Source organism: Balaenoptera musculus, chromosome 2 (genome assembly GCF_009873245.2).
Source record: "Balaenoptera musculus isolate JJ_BM4_2016_0621 chromosome 2, mBalMus1.pri.v3, whole genome shotgun sequence".
Lineage (NCBI taxonomy): Eukaryota > Metazoa > Chordata > Mammalia > Artiodactyla > Balaenopteridae > Balaenoptera > Balaenoptera musculus.
Genome location: NC_045786.1, coordinates 147628222 through 147650852, shown reverse-complemented (window position 1 = coordinate 147650852; position 22631 = coordinate 147628222). Strand labels below are relative to the sequence as shown.

At 37.4% G+C, this 22631-nt stretch overlaps 1 protein-coding gene across 5 annotated transcripts in view; it reads right to left on the bottom strand.

Moving 5' to 3' along the window:
• LIN52 (lin-52 DREAM MuvB core complex component) overlaps positions 1 to 22384 on the bottom strand; it is a 119418-nt gene extending 97034 nt beyond the window's left edge. For 4 of the 5 annotated variants that reach the window (XR_005018875.1, XM_036844516.1, XM_036844520.1 and 1 more), the window contains exons 1-5: positions 22324 to 22384; positions 17245 to 17319; positions 15654 to 15691; positions 12117 to 12183; positions 10295 to 10378 (exon numbers count right to left, since the gene is read on the bottom strand). Coding sequence is in view for 4 of the 5 variants with exons in the window: in XM_036844516.1 (XP_036700411.1) it covers positions 10295 to 10378; positions 12117 to 12183; positions 15654 to 15691; positions 17245 to 17319; positions 22324 to 22354 (295 nt within the window). In the remaining variant the exon portion in view is untranslated. Of the gene's footprint in view, positions 1 to 5336; positions 6579 to 10294; positions 10379 to 12116; positions 12184 to 15653; positions 15692 to 17244; positions 17320 to 22323 lie in introns of those variants that run through there. The other variant, XM_036844518.1, reaches the window with a different exon arrangement.
• Between the last annotated feature and the right edge of the window lie 247 nt (positions 22385 to 22631).

Here is a 22631-nt window from a genome sequence, read left to right as displayed (position 1 = left end):
TAGTTGTGGCGCACAGGCTTAGTTGCTACGCAGCATGTGGGATCTTCTCGGACCAGGCTTCGAACCCGTGTCCCCTGCATTGGCAGGCGGATTCTCAACCACTGCACCACCAGGGAAGTCCCTGAAAGCTTTATTTTAAAACAATTAAATTCTTCTTGAAAATCTAAGCTTATTTCATCAATTTTAGCTAACATTCCTATTTTAATTTAATAAGGCATTGTCTGATACCACTTGATAACCAGGAGAGTCAAAGGATAGAACAAGATAAACTGAGATGAGAGAGCTGAACCCATTCTGAGGGTCTTATACCCAGGTATGGAAGCTATTGAATTAAACTACCACATTTTTGGTTTTTTCTACCCACCTCCTTCATCAAAAGCAAAATGTTATTTCTGACAATAGGGAAACTGAGCATCAAAAATACACATTGCTTAAGAAGGGAATTTTTTTTTTAATGTGGAGAGATGAAAAGGAAAAATAAAAAGCTAAAAATCAAGTAAGGCATCAACAAAGTTAGGCAAGTAGTCCAGTAAAGACATAAGAATTTGTACCTAAATCAGAAACCCAGTTCAAGAGATATGGGTAGAGGAAAAGCCAGAAGTACAATAAGACTCATACTGCCATCTAGAGGTTAAAGGCTAGTGAAAAAATCATTCTTCTCAATCAATCAAGTACAGTTAATTTAACTTTTAACTATTATAGATAGAGGTACAGGCTTTGTAAAGTAAGCCGGTCAAAGAAGTCTGATGTCAGGCCACAAAGAAGAATATCCAGGGTGTAAGAGTCCCAGTTATTCTCTCCCTGCCCTCCTTCACAGATTAAAATAAGAAATTAAAAGAGCTAACTGCTCTTTAGAATTTTATCTAGATGGGAAAAAATTTCTAACTACTAAAAATGGTCACTTTTTCAAAAACCACATACCTAGAGGGTGGAGAAGTCTACTTTACCACAGCCTAGCTTGGAAGCAGAAGTTTTTCTTTGGTACCACCACCAAAGAAATTTGTACCAGGGAATTCCCTGGTGGTCCAGTGCCTAGGGCTCTGAACTTCCACTGCAGGGAGTGCGGGTTCCATCCCTGGTTGGGGAACTAGGATCCTGCATGCCCCGCCACATGGACAAAAAGTAAATAAAAAAGAAAGAAAAGAAAAGAAGAGAAAAGAGGAAGGGAGGAAAGAAGGAAGGAAGTTGTACGAAATAATTTCTGGTGCAGACAACTACATCAGTGTAGACTACCGGGATGACATATCAGGTTTTAATGGGGAAATCTCAACCTTTTTTACAATAAAATGTTGCTTTTTAAAAACTGGTAAGTGAGTAAATTTAGCCAAATAACAGTCCTACCGAAACAGCTAAATGAACATACAGGGTTAAACGATAAATTAGCAGAAGCAACTACTTATATCAAAATAAGCTAAATTTCTTAAAGCTTTTTAAGACAGTAATATACTCAGTGTGATCTTATTTACTTAATAACTTTTTACCAATCTTTTCTTTATAGTACAAGGTAATTTCAAACCAGTACAAGTAAATGAGTATAAATCAAATTGAGATTTTTATTATATGGTATATGGTGAAGTGTAATCAACAACAAATGCATCAGATTCAACCTCTTCATGATAAAAACACTCAACAAACTAAGAATAAAAGATAACATCCTCAGGGAATTCTTTGGCAGTCCAGTGGTTAGGACTCCACGCTTTCACTGCCATGGCACGGGTTCAGTCCCTGGTCAGGGAACTCAGATCCCACAAGCCTCGCAGTGCAGCCAAAAAAAAAAGGATAACATCCTCAAACTGACAAAGGGCATGTACAAAAAACCTAATATCAGACTTAATGCTTTCTCCCTAAGATCAGGAGGAAAACAAGGATGTCCATTCTTGCCACTTCTATTCAACACTGTACTGGAATTTCTAGCCAGGGCAATTAGGCAAAAATTAAAAAAAAAAAAAAAAGAAAAGGAAAAGAGGAAAGAAAGAAGGGAGGGAGGGAGGTAGAAAGGAAGGAAGGAAGGAAGGAAGGGCATCCAGATTGGAAATGAAGAAGTAAAATACCTCTATTTGCATATGACATAATTCTGTATAAGTAATCTACTAAAACACAATTAGAACTAATAAATGAGTTCAGTAAAGTTGCAGGATATAAGATCAATATACAAAAATTAATTGATTTCTCTACAGTAGCAATGAGCAAACTGAAAATGAAATTAAGAAAACAATTGCATTTATAATAGCATCAAAAAATTAAAATACTCAGGAATAAATTTTAACAAATTAAGTGTAAAACTTACACTTTGAAAACTACAAAACATTGTTCAAAGAAATTAAAGGAGACCTGAATAAACAGAAAGACATACCACATTCATGAATCACCTTAATTTCATTAAGATGGCAATACTCCCCAAACTGATCTACAGATTCATTGCAATCCTTACCAAAACCCCAGCTGACCTCTTTGAAACAACTGACAAGTTAAAATTCCTATGGAAATTCATGGGACCCAGAATAGCCAAAAACAAATCTTGAAAAAGAAGAACAAAGTTGGAAAACTCACACATCCCAATTTCAAAACTTATTACAAAGTTACAGTAGTAATCAAGACAGTGAGGGACTGGCATAAGGACAGAAATATAGGTCAATGGAATAGAACTGAGAATCCAGAAATAAACCCTCATGTTTATGGTCAATTGATTTTTTTTTAATTGTTTTTTTTAAGTACTTTAATGGGTATACTTTATTTATTTTTTTTTTTAATTTTTTAAACTTTGGGTTTATTTATTTATTTATTTTTATGGCTGTGTTGGGTCTTCGTTTCTGTGTGAGGGCTTTCTCTAGTTGCGGCAAGTGGGGGCCATTCTTCATCGCGGTGCGCGGGCCTCTCATTATCGTGGCCTCTCTTGTTGCGGAGCACAGGCTCCAGACGCGCAGGCTCAGTAATTGTGGCTCACGGGCCCAGTTGCTCCGCGGCATATGGGATCCTCCCAGACCAGGGCTCGAACCCGTATCCCCCGCATTGGCAGGCAGATTCTCAACCACTGCGCCAACAGGGAAGCCCTGGTCAATTGATTTTTAACAAAAATGCCAAGACAATTCAATGGGAAAGGAATAGTCTTTTCAACGAATGGTGCTGAAACAACTGGATATCCACACTCAGAAGAATGAACTGGGATCCCTACTTCACAATATATATAAAAATTTAACCTAAAATCGATCAAATACCTAACTATAAGAGCTAAGAATAAAACTCTTAGAAGAAAGCACAGGCATAAATCTCTAGGACCTTAAATTAGGAAATGGTATCTTAGGTACAACATCAAAATGTAACCAACAAAAGAAATAATTGATAAATTGGACTTCATCAAAATTAAACTTTTGTGTCCCAAAGAATACCATCAAGAAAGTAAGAAGACAACCCACAGAATATAAGAAAACCTTTTGCAAATTATATATCGAATAAGCAACCTGTTTCTAGAATAAAGAACTCACACAACTCAATAATAAAAATACAAATAATCCAATTTTAAAATGGGCAAACGATCTGAATACAGTTCTCTAAAAAAGATATACAACTAGCCAATAAGCACATGAAAACATGCTCAGTATCACTAGTTATTAGGCAAATGCAAATCCAAACCACAATGAGATATCACTTCTCATAATATATCCACTAGGATGCATTATGTAATAATTTTTCAAAAACAAATAATAAGTATTGGCAAGGTGTTGAGAAATTGGAACCTTCATACACTGCTGGTGGGAATGTTAAATGGTGCAGAGTCAGTATTGAAAATAGTCTGACAGTTCCTCCAAAGGTTAGATGTAGAGTTACCATATGACCCAGAAATTCCACTCCTAGTTATAAGCTAAAGAGAATGAAAACATATGTCCACATAAATACCTGTGCATGAATGTTCATAGCACCATTATTCACACTAGCTGAATAGAGGAAATTATGCAAATGTTCACCAAGTAGTGGATAAACATAATGTGAATAACTGGTAGATAAATATATCTATACAGTAGAATATTATTCAATTCTATAAAAGAAATGAAGTATTGATACATGTTACAACATAAATGAACAATGAAAACACTATGTTAAGTGAAAGAAACCAGTCACAAAAGACCATATATTATATGATTCCATTTATATGAAATGTCCACACTAGAAATTCATAGAGACAGAAAGCATATCCGTGGTGGCCTAGGCCTATGGAGCTTGGGGGAAAATGAGGAGTGACTGCTAATGGGTACAGAGTTTCTCTGAGGGGTGACGAATATGTTCTAAAATTGATTGCGGTGATGGTTGCACAACTCTGAATACACTAAAAATCATTGAATTGCACACTATAAATAAATGAATTGTAGGGTATGTGAATTACATATCAGTAAAGCTATTATAAAACAAAGGAAAAAGAAGAAATGCATCAGAACCCCAAGCTTTAGCCCTAGTTTCAAATGGCATGGTCTTCTGCTTTCCCAATCATCACATTCTATTTAAAAATATCTTGAATATAGCCAGTAAGTAGGTCATCTGCATAACTACTAAAAGGTTTGTAGCTTTAAAAGACGGTGGAAACCTTTTTTAAAAAAGGACAAACACTGTTGAGAATCAGTATTCAGTAGGATTTACTGGGTTCAATGGGTCTTAGGAATAGAACAAGGTACGTTCTGTTGCAACTTAACATGACTAAATCAGGATCATGCCCAGATCATAATAGCGATGGAGTAGGGGTCAGGTAGAAGATAAAACCAAACCATTATCAACAAGCTTCACACTATCTTTACTATGGGTGGTTGATCATCCACTGTCGTAAGAGAAAAATTCCAGATATTATGAGAACTTCAAATGTTACTTCTCATCACTAAAACACAGACTATCCAGAAAAAGAACAATTTCTAGAAGCTTCCACTTTTTCAGTTTTAAGTCAATGGATTTCATTTTAAAAATCTGTCATTTCGGGACTTCCCTGGTGGCCCAGTGATTAAGAATCCGCCTGCCAATGCAGGGGACACAGGTTTGATCCCTGGTCCGGGAAGATCTCACATGCCGTGGAGCAACTAACCCCGTGTGCCACGACTACTGAGCCTGCGCTCTAGAGCCCGCAAGCCACAACTACTGAGCGCATGCTCCACAGCTACTGAAGACCGCGCGCCTAGAGCCCGTGCTCCGCAACAAGAGAAGCCACTTCAATGAGAAGCCCGCGCACAGCAACGAAGAGTAGCCCCTGCTCGCAGCAACTAGAAAAAACCCGCGTGCAGCAATGAAGACCCAATGCAGCCAAAAATAAAAATATATATACATAATAAAATAAATTTTTAAAAAATCTGTCATTTCATCTAAAGGCATCAAGCGGTTGATCATGCATTCAATCAGCAAATACACATTGCACGTTTACCATATGCCAGGTACTCTGTGGGCTACAAAGACAGCCCCAAAATATGATTCTTACCTTAAAGAGTTACAATTAATCCAAGAGATAAGACATGTACCAAAAATCTCCCAGAATGATAAAATGAAACAAACGAACTGCTCTCTGAGCAATCTGGGAGGCCAAGAAAGCGATTTCACTTTCCAGATCAGGTATAAAAAGGAAAGGCTGATAAAAGAGGTAGGCTGAATAATGAAGGACAAATAAAAGTCCTAATATTAGAAATAGGTCAGGGAAGGTTTTCTGAGAAAAAGGAATAGCATGAATAGAATTAAGAAGATGGGGAAGTGTTCCGGAAAGAATATTTCAAATGAGGACAATGCCTAGTGTTTTGGTAGAGGAGAAGTAAGGCTAGGCATTAGGCTCCGCCCAGAGTGAAGAGGATTCTGAATGCCATGCTAAGGAATCTGAATTTTATCATATGGGTAATGAAGTACTACTAATGACTTAAGAGCAAAGGACAAACAGAAGCAAATGGTACTTTGGAAAAATTAACCTGTTAGTGGTAAAAAAGATGGACTGATATGAGGTAGTTGAAAGGCAGGGAGGGCAGTTAGAAGGTGACTACAATAGTTTCAGTAAACAGGAAGGACACTGAACTCAGATGGAAGTAACAGAAATAGAATTCTTTTTATGATAAGGCAGTTTTTTATATTTCTATATTTTTCATGGGAATTTCACATAAATTAACTGCCCAAATCAAGTCAGAGGGCCCCAATCATGAAAAGCTATAAATAGCTATACAAAACATTATTGCATTCCAAAATCTGCACACCAAAAGAGTTGTCTGAGACATAAAAATGTACCAAATCAAAGGGCAGGGTTCATCTTCCAAAAGACACAATCTAGTTACTATCAGCCCTAGAAGGTTCACATTATCTCTATACTAACATTTAACAATGCTCCAGGGAAGTGACAAACAATCTTGTTTTGAGGACAAATATTTTTTGCATTTTTTTCTTTCCATCGTCTTTATCAGTGCAGATATTTGCATGAAAACAGGATCACTGGTCCTTGGGGATTCATCAGTTCCTATTGCTTATTTTTCATCCATGTCATCCTCTCAATTAATGCAGGAAAGAGGATTGAGACATCGAAACACCAGATTAGGGTGTCAAGTAAATGTCAACCCCTAGAGTAGATGAATAATCTGTAAGGACAAAAAAAAGATCTTGTTTTTATGCAAATACACTATACACAATAAAACAAAGAGACTTTGTATCCAAGAAGTCCACTCCGTATCAATGTGATTCTTTCCAATTCTAAATTTAAAAACTATTTTCTGTATGTCAGCTAATTGTTATGATTGGGGAAAATAACAATCAGTAGCAAAGCACTGCTACAGAAGTTGAAAGAAGGTTGAATTTTGAACTAGAAAATAATTTTGAAAACTCTCAGCTGTGCTCATGGAAGAATTTTGGTTCCATGCTTAAGGTGACTAAGCTAGGTGACTTCAAACCCCTACCTCCAAAGCCTTAAGTTCCAGAAATATAAATACTTAACAATAATAATGATTTTAACTGTGTGGATTAAAAACGGAAACAAACCACACCAAGTTTTTGATTCTGTGGAAAGACATTAACACAGATTTATTGATGCTCAGAAAACCGACTCATTATTCTAAAAACTGATAAAGAGAAAGAATCATTCATCCAGTAAGAACAGCTTTCAAGGTAATAAATAATACATAGTTGATAAGATAAAGTTCTTTACAGAAAAATTCTAGCTAATAAGAAGGAATGACAGAATTAGTGTATTACCATTTCGCAACCTATAATAAAATAGTGAATCTAGGCAGTTTTCAAAGGCTGCTAAAACTCTGGGTGTAAGGCTGATGGAGAATTTTACAATGAATAATAGATGAGGCTAGCAATACCTTTATCAATGAATTAATCTTAACATCACAAAGAGAGACAAGCAAACATGATGTACCCTTCTATAGGATGTATACAACACCATTTATGAAATACTCTTGCCAAATTGAAGATAAAAATAAAAATCAATCCTGTATCTGTGTGAGCTTCTAGATCTAGTTACTGGGAAATAAAAAGGGATAGATGGACATATTAAGCACTACCACAGGGATGTAAGCAAAAAAATCCAGAATGTGGAAAATTCTACAGAATAACAAATAATAATAAATGGCAAAGGAAAATAAATGGGAGGTGGAACTCTGACAGATTAAAAGACTTAAGAAACATATCAAATACAGTACCTTATTTAAATCCTGATTCAAACCAATCAACTATATAAAGACAGTTATGAGTCAACCAGGGAAATCTGAATCCTGATTGGCTATCTGATGATATTAAGCAAGTATATTAAAATTTTTTAGGCACAATAATGGAATTGCAGTTATATTAAAAAGAAAAAAAAAAGGAGAGAGAGAAAGAGAGAGTCCTTGTCTTTTGGACTCACATATGAAGTTATTTGGTAGTGAGATGATGTGATGCCTGAGATTTGCTTTTAAGTAATTATGTAGGTTGGTATTAGTGAAACAGATTGGCCATATGCTAACTATTGAAGCCAAGTCATGAGTATATGAGGTCAATATTCTACTCGCTCTCCTTTGGTATATGTTTAAAATTTTCCATAATAAAAAGTGGGGAAAATAATACTTCATTATCTTTCTCAGTAGGAAAATAGAAAAAGAAAAACTAATCAGAGGAAATATAGTAATTTTATCTACAACAAACTAGAGACAACACCGTTGATAAACACATTTGGTAATATAGCATCTTCTTGATATAATGAGCATAAAACTTTATTTCATAAGAAAAATTGACACAGAGAGATAAAGGATTGATCGCTGTGATCATTACAGCATGTATTATCCAGAGCTAGAAACAGAATCAAGTTCTATATTGTACAAGCCTCGCATTCATGAATTTAATAATCACAGGGTTTTCATTATAAACCCTTGAGGTCCATGACATACATGGTAATCAGTAATTTTGCCAAGACATAAACGTTAATCACGAGAAGTAAATGACTAGTACACAGAGGAGTTAGGTAACAATGAGTGAACCTAGCAGGCCACCTAGCAACCATACCTCAAAGCAGTTTTTTGTTCTCTGCTCCTTGATTCATGAAGTGATTAAAAAATGTTTTCTTGGTAAAAGAATGTCAACTGCTAATGACAGTAATGGAAATAAAGAAAACATAAAGAGGACTAAGGAACTGTTGTCTATTAGTCAAAAATTAGAAGTTTTAAATTAAATTTTAAAGTGAAATGTTAAATTTGGTAGTAAAATCAATGATGTGGACAAATCCACTATGTGCTCTATAAACAAGAGAAACAATTTGTGAAACTACTGGTGGGATTGTGCTAATCATTACAAAACTTGCAGTTTTGAAGAAAGTTATAAGCTATAGTAGCCTCTCAAAATTGTGCATTTATGAAGGTCTCTGGAGGTACCTATCCAATGAGAACAAAGTTCTAACCACTCTAATTATGTTGAGTATTTCTTTCAATTACAAAGTGAAAATTTTCTACAATTCCTTTTCCAGTTTTATAATGAATACAGTATGGAAAGAGATACAGTTTCTAAAGAAATAATTTTAAACTAAAAGAATGGACAGCAGACAGGAATAGATGAGAACTTTAAAAGCATTACTCATGCTAGCAGATTATGTTCTTGGTCTGCTATATAACCCTTCCTTTGGGGAAGCAATCCTCCCCTATTGCAGTCCACATGATTTGAGTCAGACTAACCATTCCAACCTGCCTCTGCAGCCAGGCCCCAGGCCTGGCCCATCTCGGTGCTCTATGCTACTTGGCCAAAGGACTGGTTCCAGGATAGATATGTGAGCCAAGATGGAACAGTCAGAGTCCTCCCCAGGACCTTTCTTCTGGAATGTTCAGAAAAGATGTTCTTTCCTTTGGGATTACGAGATTTAAAGACATATGAACTGGAGTTTCTACTGGCCACCTTCCCCAGTGCTAGATCAAAGAAGAATAATAACGCATGAGTGAAGCAGAGCTTTGAGAAGCAAAACTCAAAAAGTAAGAACAAGAGCACATTCCAAAGACATCATTAAGAGTCATGGATCTGGGGAGGGATGGACTGGGAGTTCGGGATTAGTAGATGCAAACTATTACATTTAGAATGGATAAACAACAAGGTCCTACTGTATAGCACAGGGAGCTATATCAAATCTCCTGAGATAAACCATAATGGAAAAGAACATAAAAAAGAATGCATATATGTGTATAACTGAGTCACTCTGCTGTACAGAAGAAATTAATACAACATTGTAAATCAACTATATTTCAGGGACTTCCCTGGTGGTTCAGTGGCTAAGACTCCCCACTCCCAATGCAGGGGACCCGGGTTCGATCCCTGGTCAGGGAACTAGATCCCAAATGTCACAACTAAGAGTTCGCATGCCACAACTAAAGATCCCGCATGCCACAGCGAAGAACCCACGTGCCACAACTAAGACCTGGCACAGCCAAATAAATAAATAAATAAATAAATAAATAATATTTTTAAAAAACTATACTTCAATAAAAAGTAAATAAATAATGAGTCATGGCTCTAGAGATGCTCAAAGCTATTTCTACTCCTAGAATTTTGATTTATGTGAATAAAATCCTTCTTTTGCTTAAGCTAGTGTGATTTGGCATTTTATCACTTAAAGCTCTAAGAGTTTCCAATATACTTTCACTGTACGGCGAAAAACAACTTGTAACCTAGTAAACTCAGTAATTATTCCAGAACACTCTATCATAAGTGGCATACTTTAGATTACAATGGCTTCTTACCTTTAAAACACCTAATAAAGATACTTTCTGAATTATGCCAGAACTCATCATGAAATATACAACATGCAACCCTGAATAAATGTGATCTGGGTACTCACACTCATCCAGCCCCAACTGATAGGCCAGGTTCTGAAGGCCTCGTACCTTCTCCATCAAGTTAGCTGTGGTGAGGCTCCCCAGTTCTGAAACAGAATTATTTATTTCATTACCATCTCTTTCCACTGCTTTCTAGTAACAACTCATTCAGGTGGCAAATCCTTGTTATAAAAGTTTTCAAGCTTGATTCCTATAGAAAAATAGAAAATGGATTCATATCTCTTCTCATCCAATCATTCCCCCTACACACACACACACACACACACACACACACACACACACACAGGCATACCAGTGAATTTTCCACCACTACAAAATGCCTCAGATGAGCTTACCCACTTAATGAGAAGAGAGTCATCATAGGCACAATAGCAAATTATGTGTTTTATCCTGAGGATCCTTTTATTACATTCATTTTGCCTATCACACAAAATGAATACACCATTAAAAGATGAAACTTGTGATCCGACACAGACTTGAGAAAGCCTACAGACAGATCTCTGTCTCATTTACAAGTCCTTTACAAGTCATTTACAAGTCTTCATTATTCCAATTAATAAAGTAGCAATTAAACACTTACTCCTCCCTATTTCCCTAAGTTTAGAAAACAAAGACTAAATATTAATCCAAACTTTACCTTCAAATCAAATTCCTATAAAAATATTTATGTTCCAGATAAGAAGACAGTATACTTAAAATAAAAACTTACTTTCCGAGATTTTCATTTAAATAACACCCAATTCCTTTTAGGTTTTAGACATAGGTCAATTTGCATGAAACATAATGCTCTGATCCCTTACTAAAACTTTAAAGTTTCCTTAGAAAATACATGCTGATGGGATATTATATAAATGTCTGTTTGGAACATTAGAACAATGAACCCGAGATGCCCTTGAGACTTAATTTTCCCTTGGCTGGAGGAGGGGATCTGCTTTTAAGCATTTCATGCAGAAGAATGAATTACTTCTGAAATCAAATAGAGGTGTTATTTTCTGCAACTTATCATGCCACACTCATTATCTATATCTGGCATAAGTAGACTTTCTTGATCTGTTCAGCTGCTTAAATAGCTTAAGAATCCCAGATTTTTTACCTTAACTTCAGTTTATTACTTCACAACCATCATGAATCTTATCACCAGAAGGATAATAAAAATATTAAATAAAGTAGAGCAAAATCAAGGAAAATTAATGTTTTTTAATTTAAATTTCTGCTTTGTGGTTGAGTTCCAAGTCATTTATCAGACAACAATATTCACTACTTACAGTATTCTTTATGAGAGAAATTGATGAGATAGAAAGAACTGAAAGACAGTTCTTAACCCACTAAGGGGCTGTCAGTTAATAGTCCTGGCAACAATATATGGCAGTAAATCCTAAATAAAGCACTTGTGTTATAGTGGTAAGAGACTAGTCTTAAAAAGATCAGGGTTTAAATTTTAACTCTTTCTAATAAACCTTGGTTAAGTTAACCTCTGAAACTTAGATATCATACCTAACGCACAGGACCTTTATGAGAATTAAATAAGAAAATTTACGTGAGAGCTTTTAGTTAACTCTAAGCATCATACAAAATAAAGTTAATATTAGAGGAATTTAGCAGCAGAAGAAATCATTATTACTGAGTCTTGAATTGGCAGGATTTCTACACATGGAAAAGTAGAGAAGGGCATTTAGACATGAAGAACCATGAATAAGGATGGTTAAATAGGCAATTTGAAGCCAAGAATACTTGTAAGGGAATAGTGAGAGAAAAATTGGAAAGGTGGTTTGTCGAGGAGCATAAATGTCAGGTTAAAGGTTAAAGGTCACCAGCACTGCTTACCTTTCAACATGTCAATATCGTCACGTTCTATTTCAGCCATCCATTTGGGTGGAGAGCTAGTAATAGGCTGTCAGAAAATAAGAATATATCCATTCAGATATACGCACAGTATGAAGAGACCCTACTCTTCTTTCTTATAAGAAAAGGAGTTTTTCACACAGCCTTCAGGTTGTTTGAAAATACTGGCAAATTATAATTTCAAAGACCTAGATTTCTCCAGGTTCAGATATGGCCTACAAATAGAACCCTTACAAAATAATACTGCTCATCTTTAAAAGCTGGTTTTAAAGAAATGATCTTGGAAGAATTAGGTCTGACCACTGTTACTGTTGTATGCATAAAAGACTGGTATAGTTGTGAAAGAAATTACTGGAAATTCAGTACTGGTGAAAGCCTCCAAATGAATTGTTTGAAACAATAATCAGGAAGTAACATTCTCTGGCAGAGGAGAAGATTCAAAGAAGAACCAAAAATGAGAAAATCTTCAATCTGAACGAGAGAAGACTGGAATGATCATTACTTGAAATTTCATTTTATTGTAAACATTTCAGAAAACTTTAGAATTTTAAGTTTCTTTTCATTTCTGAAAGTGAACTTACAAAACATGAAAGAGAACCCATTCTTGGAATAGCTTTGGAGTAACAGTTTTCAATCCTGGTTGCACATGAGAATCATCTGTGTAACTTTAAAAAAATACAGACGACTAGGCCATAACCCAGATGTAGTGATTTAGAATATCAGGGTTTGGGAGAGGGTCCCGTGGAAAGAATGGAGCAAGGGCATTACATACGTATGTTTTAAAAGCTCCACAGTTGCACATGAACAATTCTGATGAGATTTTACTTCAACTTTGAGTCCCTTTTCTTTTCTTTTTCTTTTTTTAAATTGAAGTATAACTGCCATATAACATTATATTAGTTTCTGGTGTATAGCATAATAATTCAATATTTGTGTAAATTGTGAAATGATTGCCACAATAAGTCCAGTTAACATCTATCACCATACATGGCTACAAAAATTTTTTTCTTGTGATGAGAACTTTTAAGATCTATTCTCCTAGCAACTTTCAAATATGCAATACAGTATTATTTAGCAACCATGCTGTACATTACAAATCCAGGACTTATTTATTCCTTTTCCTTTTTTAAAAATTAACATTTATTTGGCACTATGTGACAAGCAGAACACTTTATATGCATCATGTCATTTAATTTCCAAATCAACCCTATGAAACAGGTATTATTATCCTCCTCATTCTACAAATAAAAAAAACAGATGTATAGGAAGATTATAAATCACTTGCCTCAGGTCACAAAGCTATTGGAGCCAGGATTCAAAACCCATGAAGTCTGAGTTCAAAAACCACTACTCTATACTACCTCGCCTTGAAGGCTCTAGGTCATATTCACCACTTCTACCCCAGGAGGGAATCGGACTATACCAGGGGATCTTAACCTAGGGCCCTGGGATGGCCCTGAACCCCTAGAAACAAAACTCAATATGTATGTGCATAATTCTAGGGAAAAAGTGTAGATATTTAATCAGATTTTCAAGAAACACCATGCTCTAATAAAAGTTTTTTAAAAACCACTTATTTATGTTTACAACTTAAAGTACTTAGTTGTAATGAATATAATTAACTAAACTAAAAATTCATTATGAATGAGAATTTAAGAAAATTAAATCAGGTACTTTCTACTCAATCTACTAGATAAAAGCTGATCTAATAATAATAGCTACCATGTACTGTTTATTAGTTCTTGGCACTATGCAAAGTGTTTTACATGCATTATGGCATTTTATACTAAGTTCTATGAGGTAGCTTCAGATGAGAAAACTAAGGCTCAAAAATGTTAGGAGGGCTTCCCTGGTGGTGCAGTGGTTGAGAATCTGCTTGCCAATGCAGGGGACACGGGTTCGAGCCCTGGTCTGGGAAGATCCCACATGCCGCGGGGCAACTGGGCCCGTGAGCCATAACTACTGAGCCTGTGCGTCTGGAGCCTGTGCTCCGCAACAAGAGAGGCCGCGATGGTGAGAGGCCCGCGCACCGCGATGAAGAGTGGTCCCCACTTGCCGCAACTAGAGAAAGCCCTCGCACAGAAACGAAGACCCAACACAGCCAAAAATAAGTAAATAAATAAATTAAAAAAAAAAAAAATGTTAGGAAACTTGCTCATGTCACAGATAGTAAAGCAGCACATTCAGGACTCAAATCCAAGTGTGTCTGACTCCAAAGCCCTATGCTATCCTGTACTCCTCATGCTCAGGCCTTCCTGGATGCTAAAGTAGCACACTCCAGCTTTCATACAACCCTAGCTCCTGAAAAAATGAAAGAGGCTACAGAGTCAGACTCCCTTTGAACAAACATGCTCATAGGACCTGAAAGCCACTGGCCCAGAAGGGCCTTAATATTTAACTCAGCACCTTTAACCCTATTAATGAGTAGAGAATGCTAAGCATATGGTAAGGTACTAAGAGAGTTATATAACAAATCCCCAATTTGTTAATAGAAAGAGCATTAGCTTTGGAATCAGACAGATCTGTGCTCAAATCCCGGCCTGTCACACGCTAGGACTTGGGCAAGTAACTTAACTTCCAAGTTTCTCTGCCAGTCAGTGCTTTTAACTTTGGGCACAAATGCTTTTAGGTCTGGTATAATGAATATGGATGCTAGTAATTAGACTTAGGGGTTCAAAGCCTGGTTCTGCCATTTATAGCCTATGATCTTGGGTAACCTACTTAACCTCATTGTGTCTATTTCTTTGTCTGTAAAATAGGGATAATAATAGTACCTATACCTCATATGTTTATTCTTTTTCTTTTTTTGGCTGCACCACACAGCTTGCAGGATCTTAGTTCCCCAACCAGGGATTGAACCTGGGGCCACTGGCAGTGAAAGTGCCCAGTCCCAACCACTGGACTGCCAGGGAAGTCCCCCTAACATGGTTTTGTAAAGACTAAATAATGTACGTAAAGTACTTAGAACAGTCCCTGGCATATAGTATGCATCATGTACGTGCTAGCTAATATTATAATCATCATATTTTCCTGGTTGTGGGAATATATAAGAGAACATATTTAGAGCATCTAGCACAATGTCCGCTGTCCTGGAAACGGAAAAGTTGTGGCTCTAATGAATGTCTTCCTTCAGTTTCTGACGAGCTACTGAGAAATTTCAAAATCCTCTAGGGAGGTATAAGTTAAAGTCATAATGCATCACATAAACAAAAGAGAAAAGCTTCAAAATCATAGTTTGGGCAAAAAGAATACTGGCATTACATTAAATATTTCAACTGCCTTACCTTAAAATCTTTTAAGCTGAGAGAAGAGGCTAATAGTCAAAGGTCAAAATATCAAAATAGAGCATGAACATCATTAACATGATGATAATATAAACAGATTTCCAGGGCTGTGGTTACAAAATATTTTGAAGGCTATGACATTATTCTTGAAAATAAAGAAATAAGAGATAGTTGAGATTTTACCCAGAAGCAAAATGTTGGAAAAACTTCATTAGGTAAGTAAGATATTACTTACACTTTTGAAGGAAGCTGCAAATTCAGCAACACCTGGTACTAAAAAGAAAAAACACAACATCAGTCATTCAGTAAACATTTTAGTGTCTCTTACATAGAGGATTCAAATGAGAAAACAGCCTTGTCTTCCAGGAGTTTATAGTCTGGAAGAAGAGACAGAGTAAATCAATAACTATAACATTTTTTTAAGTGCTTCAAGAAAAATACCAGTTGCTATGGGAGGACAAAAAATGAAAATCTAAATCAGACTGAGGAGGCAGGAAAAGTTTCTCAGAGAAAATAATGCCTCAACTGAACTTCAAAGGATCAGGTGTTAGCTGAATGAGATGGTGGTGAGATCTAATATCTCTTACCAAAAATTTAAAATTTCCTTTTTAGGTATGCTATTCTATCAATCCAATTGTTTATTTAAATATCTCACAGAAAGAATCATATTAAAAAAGAGAAAAATAAAAATCAGATATTTAAAAATAAGGTTCAACCTCACTAATAAATATAAACTAAAAATAATAAATATCAGTAACATCCAATACTGGCTAGTATGTAAGGAAATGGGTACTCCCATACACAGTCATCCTCTTCCATATGCACAAAGATACATGTGCAAGGATACACATTGTTAAATTGTTTGTAACATCAAAACTTGGATATAACTTAGGTTTCCATACAGGGTATGAATACATAAGCTGTAGTAGATCTATACAATGAAATACTTTTAAAAAATGAAGTAAGTCTACACCTATCAACATGGAAAGATCCATTAATAAGTTACTAGGTAGAATATGTTAAGCTGTAGATCACTGTACATATGACTTCATCATAACAAAACAAAAAACTGTCTATACACTTAAAATATTTATTTGCCTATCTGCGTAAGCATTTAAAAAAAAAGGTCCAAAATATCGGTACTAAACTATAACAGCAGTTAACTTTATCAGAGTACTTAAAGGAAGCAAAGAATTACTTTATGCATCTCGTATTGTCTGACACATTACAGATGAAGTTTTTAAAAATAATTATTTTTTAAAGGCTCTCTATCATTTCCTGAGTGACACTGTGTTCTGAAAAAATTAAACTACCAAACAGCTATTCTTAACACCAGATCACAGAATTCAGTCTCTTCCTTTGAAGTAAAATTAAAATTTTAATCACTACAGCTAAATGATAACTCTTCAAAAATCTCCCTCAAAGTAGAACTGGTTTTCCTGCATTGATTTTTGAGCTTCTTCTTTCTTTAAAAAGATTAATTTATTTATTTATATTTATTTTTGGCTGCACTGGGTCTTTGTTGCTGCACACAGGCTTTCTCTAGTTGCGGCGAGCGGGGGCTACTCTTTGTCACGGTGCGCGGGCTTCTCACTGCAGTGGCTTCTCTTGTTGCGGAGCACGGGCTCTAGGTGCGCGGGCTTCAGTATGTGGCATGTGGGCTCAGCAGTTGTGGCTCACGGGCTTAGTTGCTCGGCGGCATGTGGGATCTTCCCGGACCAGGGACTGAACCGTGTCCCCTGCATCGGCAGGCAGACTCTTAACCACTGCACCACCAGGGAAGTCACTCCTGCATTGATTTTGATATAAAGAAACCAAAAACTTACATTGCTCTGGCCAAAGATCTGGTGAAGCTCGGTCAAGTTTTTCAAAACTTAGCAAAGATGCTTCCAGATCTGCCCCTAGAACAAAACACTCAGATGAGCTAAGAAGATACAAAACACATTATTTTACATTTTATGGCATATCAATCTCAAAGAACGCAACAAACTGGAACACTCACTCACCTGGAAGTCTAGAGATTTGAGTTCTATGACTACTGATGCTACTGAGCCATGATGTTACACAAATAAGTCATTTCCCTCATCAAACCTTACTTTTCCCATCTCTAAAACAAGAACAATATTTTAGTGGGGTATTGGGAAAAATGAATGTCAACAAACCCACCTGCATCTTTACTCACACTCTGGAACTTTCCTCTCAATCAATGAAGTGTCCCTGCTCCCAAGAAAAACAAACTCCTCTGATAGGGCCCTGGATTCCATCTTCTCTTGCTTTGTCAAAGACATGATCTTGAATAATCTCTTGCACAACCAGTTTCTACCTTTCTCTACTGGCTCAAACTCAACAGCAAGTAAGCCTGCTCTGGAATTTACCTGCTTTGAAGATACTCTTCCTTGACCCCATGACTTCCTCACTCCTCCTTCACTGCAAAAGTTCTTGAGTTGTTCCTCCTGCTGTCTCCACTTCTTCACCTTACATTCTCTCCTTAGCCTACAACAAACAGGCTTCTGACCCTACATGTGTGGAAACGGCTGTTGTCAAGATTATCTATTACCTACGTTGCTAAATCGAGTGGTCACTTCTCTGTTCTCTCTTATGTGACCTCTTTGCAGCATCCACCCACTGACCACTCTCCTTCAAACACTCCACTTCCAGCTTCTATAAAACCATTATGCTGGTTTTTCTCCTTCCTCACTGACTCCTTCAGTCTCCTCTTCCACTCAGGGCCCACCCTAGGCTGACTTCACTCCCTACCAAAAGTCTCCCAAGGAAATCTCATCTAGTCCCATAGCCTTTACGACCATTTATATGCCAATGACTTCATACTTCTATATCCAGCCCTAATCTTTCCCCGGACTTTGGAGTTATATATCTAAGTGGCTACTTGACATCTCTCTCTATTAACATGTGTGAAAAACCATAATCCCCCAGTCTTCTCCATCTCAATAAATAGCACCACCATCAACACCAGTTCTCAAACCAAAAACCCAGGTGTCATCCTTCATGGCTCCCTTTCCTTCACTCTTCCATAACCAACCCATTAGTAAGTCCAGTAGTTTATCCCTCTAAAACACACCATGAAATCACATTAATTAACCAAGGAACCATAGCTTCTCTCCTGGACTACTTCAATAGCCTCTTAATAGGTCTCCCTGCTCCCATTCTTACCCCTCCCCCTCCCTCCCCCTAAATCTACACTCTGCAAAGTAGCCAGATAGACTTTTTAAAAATGTCAATCAGTTCACGCCACTCTCCAGCTTAAAGGACTTCTTCCCAGCTAAATTCATGAATGCACATCTATTGTGACCTATAAAATCCTACATGATCCAGCCCCTGCCTAATTCTTCAACACCATTTCCTCTCCATTCTTGCCCTGGCACACAGGAGGTGCTCAATATTAACGACAACAGTTAGGGACTTCCCTGGTGGCACAGTGGTTAAGACTCCATGCTCCCAATGCAGAGGGCCTGGGTTCAATCCCTGTTCAGGGAACTAGATCCCACATGCATGCCACAACTAAGAGGTCGCGTGCCACAACTAAGGAGCCAGCCTGCCGCAATTAAGAAGCCCACCTGCCACAACTAAGACCTGGCACAACCAAATAAACTAATAAAAAAAAACCAAAACGACAGTTAACATTTGTTGAGTACATACTGTGTGCTTGGTATACTAATTAGCTGCATAAATTGGTTGATTTAATGATATAAACAGTGGTTCTTAACATTTTCTGGGTAAGCCACATTTTTGAAAATCTGAAAAAAAAAAGCTATGGACTCACTCCCCAGAAAATATACATATTTATAAAATTTGTCAACATGTGCTTTTCTCTAAACTAAATTTTTTTCCCAAATACTCTAAGGGACCCCATGTTCATAGCAGGATTATTTACAATAGCCAAGACATGGGAACAACCTAAGTGTCCATTGATGGATGAAGACATTGTGAAAATACACACACACACAGTGGAATATTATTCGGCCATATATAACTGAGGAAATCCTATCATTTGCAACAACTTGGATGGACCTTGAAGGCATTATGCTAAGTGAAATAAAACAGAGACAGAAAAATACTGTATGATCTCACTTATATGTGCAATCTAAAACAAGCAAACAAGTAAACTCATAGAAAAGAGATCACACTTGTGGTTACCAGAAGTGGGGGGTAAGAAGAGGGGTAATTGGAGGAAAGTGGTCAAAAGGTACAAACTTCCAGTTATAAGGTAAATAAGTACTAGGGGTGTAATGACGACTATAGCTAACACTGCTGTATGATATACAGGAAAGTTAAGAGAGCAAATCCTAAGAGTTTTCATCAAAAGGAAAGAAATTTTTTTCCTTTATTCTTCTTTCTTTTCTTTTTATTGTATCGTTATGAGATGGATGTTAGCTGAACCTATATATTTACTCTAAGGGAATTTCCAATGGCATTCTAATTGGAAAAGAACTCAACTCTAATAAATTGCCTTAACTAAAGCATCCAAAAATGGCAACCAAACAAACAAACCAAAAAAAGCTGTGTGAAACACAAAATGCCAATTTTCAAATTCCCAAGGAATGTTACTGATGGAAAGTTCAACCATAACAAAATAAACTTATTGAGGGTAGGATCCAATAACCAACAAGTGTGACCCTATGATACCACAATCTGGGGCATAATTCAGACTCTACTGTGAGTGTTATTCTCATACATTAAGTAATTAATGGCTTTACTTAGATTTCAATTTTCTCCTTTTCAAAGATGACCCAGCAATTTTAGTGTTAAAAAGAGAAACACTAAATGACCTAAACTTTTTTTCATGGAGAGATAATTTAATGGCGATAATTTTAAATCTTAAAGACAGAAACAGGTGGAACACTAAAAATAGAAGTGAGAGAGCTAGGCAGTGGAATATTTTAGGATAAAATACTTATTTAGAAGCTAAATTTAAGTTCAAAGTGCTCAACTTGATTTTGTCAGATTAAAAAGATTATGGGGAGAGGGTGAAGCTCTGTAAAAGATGAGCATGAAAAGTTTTAAAAATCTAGAGTGCACACTGAGTGAGAGTGGATATGGCTAAAAGACCAAAGGAAAAAAATACATTTCCAGTATTCTTCCTGGTCCAAGAAAGGAAAAGAAATTGAGAGAAGACAGGGGAAAATCAAACATAAGGAACAAAACTTAAAAATATAAAGACAACTTAGTAATAAGCTAAAAATTTTAATAGCAATTACTTCTACTTCTATCACTTGGCTGGTTTTTTTAAAAACTGTGGTAAGTTATATATAAAATTTACCATTTTAATCAGTTTTAAGTGTACAGTGCAGTGGCATTAAGTACATTCACATTGTTGTGCAACCATCGTCACCATCCATCACCAGAACTTTTTCACCTTCTCAAACTGAAAGTCTGTACCCATTAAACAATAACTCCCCATTCCCTTGGCTGACTTTTTAAATGCTCTTTTTTTTTTCCTGAGGGAAAAAAAAAGGACATTTTAACAAGAGAGCACCCAGGCAAAATAATCTCTTTTGACTCCCAACACCCATAATTTCTTATACAGTATGTACCCGTGCTCAAAAAACTTAAGACTCAGTTAAACTTAAAACTTAAGACTAAGTTATGTATTATTTATGCATATATCTAATCAGTCTTTCAATAAACGTGAATTGAAGGCCTACCTCTTTGCCAGGCACTGTGCTAAGCCCTGGGATCCAACTATGAACAAGACAGACTTGGAATTTACAATCTGGTGTGAAAAGGGCAAAGTTAACATAATAACTATTCTGTCGATGAAGGTACAGAGAAAGTGAATAATGGTGAAGAAGGGCAACTCCAGATACTGTGTTCTAGGAAAGCCTCTCTGGGAGGTGACATTTAAATGAGACCTGAAACTGCAAAAGTGTTTACGTGTTTGATTAATCTTTTCCTTTCCCAAAGCACCTAGAAAAACGCCTTTCATATAGTAGGATCTCAGTATAGCTTTCCTGGCTTCAATTTCCTCATTCCTGAAACGAACTTCCAAGATTCCTTCCAAACACAAAATGCCTTTGTTTGACAGAAAACTATCAGTGAAATGGACGCAGGGATGGGGGTGGTCGAAGCAAAAATTAAGTGAGTTCAGAAATGACTGCAAGATCCTAACCCTAAAGCAGAACGGAGCGCAAAACCCTGTGGGTATACCAAAACCACTCAATTACTATCTGAGATGACTTGCCTCTTAGACAACATATAAGCAGAAATCGTTCATTCACTCAGCCTTAGGAAACACCACATAAAGCAGAAGCTACAGAGGTTGAGACGTGTGCATGACTATGCTAAAAAGCTCAATTCTCATTTTCCTCGGGACTCTCATTGCGAGGGACCGAGAGGGTCTCTTCCTTAGCCGCCAGAGCAACGGTCCCAATCTAAGGAGACAGGAGAGAATCACGTTTCTCTTGCGGTTCAATCCCGGGATGAGGTCAGCCACCAACCCTAGCAAGCATTTAAGAGAATCGTTCCGGATGCTCAGAGAGGAGAATCGACCCTTCAATGGGCCGCCCGGAGGAGAAAAGTACACTAAGGCGCCTCCTTTCCTCAGCAGTATCTCCTCCTCGGCCCTCAGCCTCACCCAAATGGGGCTTTAGCGTACTAAAGCGGACCAGGGCGGAGGACCAAGGCGACTCTCGTCCTTTTGCCCAGAAAGGGTCCCAAGCGGGTGCCCTCCTCCACCCGCCTGGTACACTGCAGAGAAACTGGGCACCTCCAGAGCCGCTGTGAAGAACCGGCGAGCTGAAGATGCACCCACCTCCCATGGAAAAGAAGTGGAAGGGAAAGGAGAGCGCACGAAAGATATGTAAGTTCGAGGGGCAGACGGAGAGTGGAAGTTCCCAAGAGAGCACAGAAGGAGGTTGCAGGCGAAGGGTCCCTAAACCGGCTCTTACCTTCTGTGGGAGACGCCATCTTCCAACCCATGTCACGTGACGTGGCCAACCGTCGGCGGGAAAGCAAGGATCCATAAGCCACGCCCCCAAAGGGAAAACCTAACCCCAACCCACGGCCTGGTCTAGTTTCCCCGCCCCATAGGGCAATGTTTCCATGGCTCCGCCCCCAGTGCTAGCCATACCCCCTCGCGCAGCGGGTGAGGCGGAGCTACTGCAAAATTCTTGCAGGATCTTATTTACTTTCTTCAGTGGGTGGGGCCGCGGTTGTGTCTGTGGCCAATCGCGGTTCTGGGTTCGGGGGCGTCTTC